Source organism: Mauremys mutica, chromosome 14 (assembly GCF_020497125.1).
Source record: "Mauremys mutica isolate MM-2020 ecotype Southern chromosome 14, ASM2049712v1, whole genome shotgun sequence".
NCBI classification, from domain to species: Eukaryota; Metazoa; Chordata; order Testudines; family Geoemydidae; genus Mauremys; species Mauremys mutica.
In genome coordinates, this window is record NC_059085.1 from 9,394,471 (window position 1) to 9,401,525 (window position 7,055).

General features: G+C 44.5%; 1 protein-coding gene across 2 annotated transcripts in view; it reads left to right on the top strand.

Moving 5' to 3' along the window:
• Nucleotides 1-6,119, top strand: part of CIAPIN1 (cytokine induced apoptosis inhibitor 1) — a 17,719-nt gene extending 11,600 nt beyond the window's left edge. For both annotated transcript variants that reach the window (XM_044987223.1, XM_044987224.1), the window contains exons 5-9: nt 1,009-1,177; nt 2,034-2,107; nt 2,396-2,511; nt 3,592-3,664; nt 4,654-6,119. In XM_044987223.1, coding sequence (XP_044843158.1) covers nt 1,009-1,177; nt 2,034-2,107; nt 2,396-2,511; nt 3,592-3,664; nt 4,654-4,764 — 543 coding nt within the window. In that variant the 3' untranslated portion in view covers nt 4,765-6,119. The remainder of the gene's footprint in view (nt 1-1,008; nt 1,178-2,033; nt 2,108-2,395; nt 2,512-3,591; nt 3,665-4,653) is intronic.
• The last annotated feature ends 936 nt before the right edge of the window (nt 6,120-7,055 follow it).

Consider the following 7,055-nt stretch of genomic DNA (forward strand, 5'->3'; position numbering starts at 1 on the left):
CTTGTAAGCTTCCTTTTTGTGTTTAAGCTCACTGAAGATTTCACTGTTAAGCCAAGCTGGTCGCCTGCCATATTTGCTATTCTTTCTGCACATCTGGATGGTTTGTTCCTGTGCCCTCAATAAGGCTTCTTTAAAATACAGTGAGCTTTCCTCAACTCCTTCCCCCCTCATATTAGCTTCCCAGGGGATCGTGCCCATCAGTTCCCTAAGGGAGTCAGTCTGCTTTTCTGAAGTCCAGGGTCCATATTTTGCTACTCTCCTTTCTTCCTTTTGTGAGGATCCTGAACTCAACCATCTCATGGTCACTGCTGCCCAGGTTGCCACCCACTTCACTTCCCCTACCAATTCTTCCCTGTTTGTAAGCAGCAGGTCAAGAGAAGAACAGCCCCTGGTTGGTTCCTCCAGTAGTTGCACCAGGAAGTTGTCCCCAACACTCTCCAGAAACTTCCTGGACTGTCCATGCACTGCTGTATTGCTTTCCCAGCAGATGTCAGGTGATAGAAGTCCTCCATTAGAACCAGGGCCTGTGATCTGGAAACTTCAGTTAATTGTCTGAAAAGAGCCTCGTCTACCTCATCCTCCTGGTCCGGTGGTCTATAGCACACGCCCACCACAACATCACCCTTGTTGCTCTCACCTCTAAACTTAACCCAAAGACACTCAACAGGCTTTTCTCCAGTTTCAAACTGGAGCTCTGAGCAATCATACCCATCTCTTATATATAGTGCAACTCCTCCACCTTTCCTCCCCTTCCTGTCCTTCCTGAACAGTTTATACCCATCCATGACAGTGCTCCAGTCAAGTGAGTTACCCCACCAAGTCTCTGTTATTCCAATCACATTATAGTTCTTTGACTGTGCCAGGACTTCCAATTCTTCCTGCTTGTTTCTCAGGCTCCTTGCGTTCGTGTACAGGCACCTTCGCTGTATGGTATGATGTTACCACACAGGGCATTGGAATATGGCAGTTCTGTACAAGGATTAACACACACAGTGTCTTGCTTTCCAGCTGCTGAAGGAGCCTTTGACCCCTGAGGAGACCCAGTCAGTCCAAGAGCATCTGGGGTACCAAGGCAATGACCTTTTGTCTGTTCAAATGGAAGGCAAGAAACCCAACTTTGAAGTGGGATCCTCAAGTCAGCTCAAACTTTCCTTTGCTAAGAAATCTGCTTCATCAGGTAAGAGAGAAGAGAAGAGAAGGCTGGTATATGTGCTGGGAGTGTATGAGCTCCTTACGTTGTACAGTGGAGAGCATAATAATTTTGAATGCTTAATAAAGAAGGATGTTTGAAAACATGGTTCTCCATAATCTTGGTTAACAGCCATTTTGTATCTGTTGGAAGCTTCCATTTCTGTTTCAAAGGTTAACTGCAAAGCAAAGGAGGAGGGAAACCTGTGTCCTTTCCTGTCGCTTTGTAATGCATACAGAGAGCTGCATAAAGGATTTTCTGTGGGGTTTTTGTTTTGTTTTTAACCTTATTAGAAACACCAGTACTACCAATCCCTTCCTTCCTTCCTTCCTTCCTTTGTGCAAAAAGGTCTATGCGAGATCTTTTGAAGGATATGAATGGCGATTAGATTACTGGAGCTACAGCTACTCAGCTCCCAGCATCAGTGCCTGTTCTAATGTCAGCTAACTTATTTCTTGTTTGAAATGCAGTGAAATAAAGAGGTGGTCATATTATGAAGAGATGCCGCGTCTATAAATGACATCTCATTTTGGTGTCTCAAATGGGTGTATCGGGGAGGATATTGTCACTTCTTTTTTCATAACTGATCTTTGATGAAGGATGACGAGAAGTGGACAGAGGATTCCTTGCACAAATCAGGTTTAAAGATGGATTTGCGTGAGAGCGTGGGTGCTTGGCTTCTGAGAGCAGTGAGTGTGTTCCACAGGTAGGGTGCAGTATGATAAAAGGCACCACGGCACAGGGAGTGAGTTTTTCAAGAGTGATATTGGAACCATTTCTTTGCTGGGAGTTGGTCTGATTCATGCTATGTGTGATCATCGTCTATGTCTCGTTTTGGCTCCAGGCAAGCCTGCTGTGGACCCTGCTGCTGCAAAGCTATGGACTCTCTCTGCCAATGATATGGATGATGAGGGAATGGTAAGTTCTGTTTTAGTTTTCCACACAAAAATTAGAAGTTTCATGAAATTTAACCCACAGTACTCAGTAAGGCTTTACAGATAAGAGGGTGGAGTGAGAGCCATATGGAAAAATTCCTCTAATATTACATGACGAGGGGTTTATTGCATGGACCATAATTCTGACACTTTTTGGTCCAAGCTATACCAGGTGTTGTCATTTCTTTGAATCTAAATCGGCAGTGTCCCTATTCCCTAGTGAACTAATTTCCTTCTTTTGTTGTTTCTTCCTCCATGTTGTCTCTTTCAGGATCTCCTGGACTCAGATGAGTTGCTAGATTCTGAGGATCTGAAGAAGCCAGATCCATCTTCCCTCAAAGCTCCATCCTGTAAGGAATCGGGTAAAAAGAAAGCCTGCAAGAACTGGTGAGTACTAGACTTGATGTGTTGGTGAATGTGCTGACTTCAAATCAGATTTAACCATTGCCCTTTAAAAAACAGCAAGGCATGGTGCTGTTTCTCCAAAGAATTACTCATTTGGCTGGTATCTTTACTTTTTTTTTTATAACCCTTAGTGTATTTAGGTCCATATTTCAATATTTAGTTAAGAAACACATTCAGAAATCTGTTAGCCAAGTGAATTTCTTTTTGTAGAATTTTTCAAAAACTTGATTCTAGGGTATACATCTCTTAAATTTTGTCAAGGGCTTCTGTGTATTAAAATTGCAATAGTATAACTAGAAATTTAAAAGAAGAAAAAAGCCAAACTGATTTTTTAAAGGAAGATTTAAACTTCTTTTAAGTGAATCTACATTAAAAGTGTATGCTGGTGTAACTAGTGTTTTAAAATCAGTTTACTTATATCCCAGGCATAAATATTCCCCTGTGAGATGAATAGTCCTCCCCCAACACACAGACTCACTTGGGGGCAACCACAGGATTCATGCAGGCTCTTTTTATAACACAACTCGTCCTCAGTTTTCTTTCAGAGAAGTATTGCATGCAGACTTTAAAATAAGAGCTTGGTATTTGATAGCATTTCCCCATGTGCAAGGTGGAGAGAGGGAAGTTCAAGCAACTGGGACATTCGCCATGGTCCTATGGGCCAGTGGTTCTCAACCAGCGACCCACGGGCCGCTTGCGTCCTAATCAGCACACAGCTGCGGCCCATGCGACATTCTCAGGGCCATGCTGGTAGTATGTGGGCCACGTCCGCACAATAAATAGAACACACACAGAGCTGCATATGTGGCCCACAATGGTGACTAGGTTGAGAACCACGGCTCTGGGCTGTGACAGGGGATAATAAAGGTAGGGGTGGGTGTGGGGGTGAGAGAGAGAGAGGGACTGCGCGTGCGCTAAAGCCCGATGTGTGGAATGATATGTTGGGGCTGTAATCTTGTGTGGGTGGAGGACCAAGGAAGAAATGTTAGAGGGTGGAGTGGGCAGAGTCAGTGGCTAACCCCATTGCAGACAGGTTTAATATGAGTCCTGTTTCTTCTGCAGCACGTGTGGCCTCGCGGAGGACCTGGAGCAAGAGAAGAAAGAGAGCTTGAAGCCCAAATCTGCTTGTGGAAATGTAAATATCCTTCCCATCTATCCTGTGGTATAGACAGGCAGGGAAAGCCCTCTTATCTGAGGGCTTGGCTAGAGTGGAGAGTTGCAGCGCTGGTGGTGGGTTTACAGCGCTGCAGCTTACACGCCGTCCACACTTGCAAGGCACATACAGCCAGGGAGATGCAGCGCTGTAGCGCTGGCTGTACTCCTGCTCTGCCTCGGGTATAACTATTGCAGCACTGGTGAAGACAGCTGTAACTCCCAGCGCTGCACATCTGCAAGTGTAGCCAAGCCCTGAGAACTAGTTTAAAAAACCAGTGCTCCCTATGGGCTGACTTTACTAACCAGTACTTGTGGTGAAGCAATCGTTCTGTCTCTGCAGGGCTATCAGATTTTGTAATATTTGGCTTCGATGGGTCTGTAGTAACGTCAGTTGTGTTTGCAGCAAATTCTTGCTCTGCACATTCACTCCCTGTTATATGGATACCTCTCTAGGAAGAGCTAGACTGAAGTCTCCCAATTCCATATAGTTATGATTCTCATTCATGACCTACCTGAGCTGAATTTGAGTCCATTGAGCTGCTCAGTATTTACTAAGAGAACTCCTCTCCCTGAAGCCACCTGCCTTTAAAGTGAAACAGGTTTTTCTGAATGGTTTGGAGAAACTGAGAGCCCCAAGAGTTGGATGTTACAGCAGATGGGCTTTAGCCCTGATCTGAAGAGACTGCCGCCTTGTGTGGTCAGGGAAAACGCATTCTTTGTTCATTCAATCCCAGGCAACTTCAGACCTCAGTCCTGACTCAGCCAGGTTTGTGCTGATTGCTAGAGGCTGCAAGCAGATTCTTTTGGTGCTGGTTTATTCTCTGGTGGCAGATTGTAACTCGGTGTAGGGCAAAATACTTCCCATTGGGAAGCGAACTGAAACCAGGAAACCCTACCCTTTGTTTTTGTCTGACCTTGGTAACGAGCTGACTTTTTTTTTGTTTTTTTGTTGCCTCTGTGTCTTGGCAGTGTTACCTGGGGGATGCATTCCGCTGTGCCAGCTGCCCCTACATGGGGATGCCGGCCTTTAAACCTGGAGAGAAGATACTCCTGGCTGAGAACAATCTTCATGATGCCTAATAGGGGGATGTTACAGAGACACCATTGGCGCATAGCAGTTCCATAGCTCACTGGCTTCAGAGCTTACGTCAGCCCCTCTCCCCTCCCATCTCCTCAAATTTCCCTCTCCGGGAAATGCTTCTTTATGGGGAGGGGAGAAGAAGTGGGGGTGGGTTGGGACGTTGAGGGCATGTGGAGCTGATGTGAACTAAAAGTGTGATCTCAATAGACTTAATTAACTTTTGGGTAATTGATAATCTGCAGTGATGTCCGGTTTCCTGTCATGTATGAATTACAGACTTGTTAATGTTAGGTTTTCAGATTTATCGGCTGAACACTGAGAGGCGCTGGCCGTCATAGTATGTGCTATTGGCAGAAGGGGTATGTACAATGGGAATCGGATGCCAGGCTGATCTTATCTGAGTGTATCTGGAACCCCAGCTAATGCCTCTGAGCTCAGATCAGACCACTCTTTACCATATTTATTCCTGGGGAGTTAGCGTAGTTTTTGCTCAAGTCTCTTCAGATGACACCTATCTCCTGCTCTCTTTGGGGCTTAGTGTATTAAAACATGGAGCTGGTTTGTCATTCCATGTGATGTACACAAAGGAATTCGTAGGAACTGTTAGCAAAGAGAATCCTATGAAAGTCCCTTGCAGAATTAAGCAAACATAATGGATTTCCAAGTGTCCTGAGAAGCTGCTAGTGATAAACTTTCTGTCCTTTCCCTGCCCTCACTCCTTCCATGAAAAGGTAAAACTTCATTCAAGCAGCTTGAGAACAGTCCAGCCTGTAAGGTAGGAAGTGGATTATATATGGAGTCTCTGCCTTGCTCTCCCTTCTTCCATTCAATAAGCACCAGGAACATAAGGATTAATGCTAGTGAATATCTTATACTAATTAAAAAGAAGATAGTTAATAGACCATTGTAGGTAACTAAGACTTAGCAATAACTACTGAATTATCTTAATCTTGGGATGCTATGTGCCACCATCTCTTTCCCCTCCCTGAGAGAAGCTGACCTTTGACAGTGTGTTAGTATTTATTTACCTACGTGGTGCTACAGTGTGAATGATTTTCAGAGCTGTAGCTAACCTCCCCTCCCTGCAGCTTCAGGACAAGGGAGTCTTCCTGAGAAGTTCCCTGTTGTTCATCAGGTTTATTTTCCTTGGTTTTCCACCTCACACCCTCATATCAACTCTTTTTTGTGTATGAAAATGAATCATCCTATATAGAGCCACTCTGGTACAGGATGCAACTTCACATTCTTGTCATTACCCTGCACTGACTTGAAATAAGCTCATGTAGTGGGTTAGGATTAAGGGATGTTCTGTTTTTAAAGGCTGTGACCACAAATAAAACATTTGTTAAAAATTGGTCTTGGTGGAGCTTTAAATGTGGTTTAAAACTGTTCATTGACTCTTGGCTGATTTCTTGTTGAGTTGGCTCTGTTCCGCCTGCTTGAGCTATTTGTAAGCAGAGACACTGAGCACACCTTAGTAGCCGTCCTCCTACAGTAACTGTTCCAGCAAAAATTACACACGCACATATTTCATTATACTTGGTGTCGGAAAGAATAGAATCAAGACTTCAAGAAGAAATACAAAATTTTCTCCACTGAACATCTGTTCATGCATTTCGAAAGGAGGCTGTCTCATAATTTTGGGGTAAGAGGAAGAGTGAAGTCAGGCTTGCAGCTGGAGAAATAAAGGTAGGTGACTAATTCTCTATCAGCAGGAAGTATGTGAGGATGTGAACCCTGGTGATAGGGGAAGTGTCCCTACACTTGATTTGTGAGTATAGGCCATGGTGTGAGCTATGTGCTATTCAGTGTGAGCTCCAGCTAAATGCCAGAGGTAAATACGAAAGATTGAGGTGATACAGCAGCCTCTCAAGTGACTAAACACCATGACAGTTGCCTAGGCTGCCGGCTGGCAAAGGGCATGTGGAACAATTTCCTAGCTCCACTGCTGGAGAAATGGTTCTGTCATGAACTCTCTAGCAACTCCAGAGGAAACACTGTTCTCTTGGCAAGTTAGATAAACTCAGGGAAAATTGCCACAACCTAAAAACTCTCCTAGGTCTTCATAGTCTGAGGAAAGGAGAGAAAAGCCTCTGTTACCTTGTGGACTACCAGGGGGATTTTCTTTTAAAGCGCTTTACAGTTTTGGGGGGTTAGAACCGGTGTGGCCAACATGTGCACTGTGCTTTTAGCCATCCCTGATCCTGTGTGCTGAGCTGGTTCCCTGAAGTGAGACATGATCTAACTTACACAGACTGCAAGGCACATGCCCACTATGCTGACACGGGAA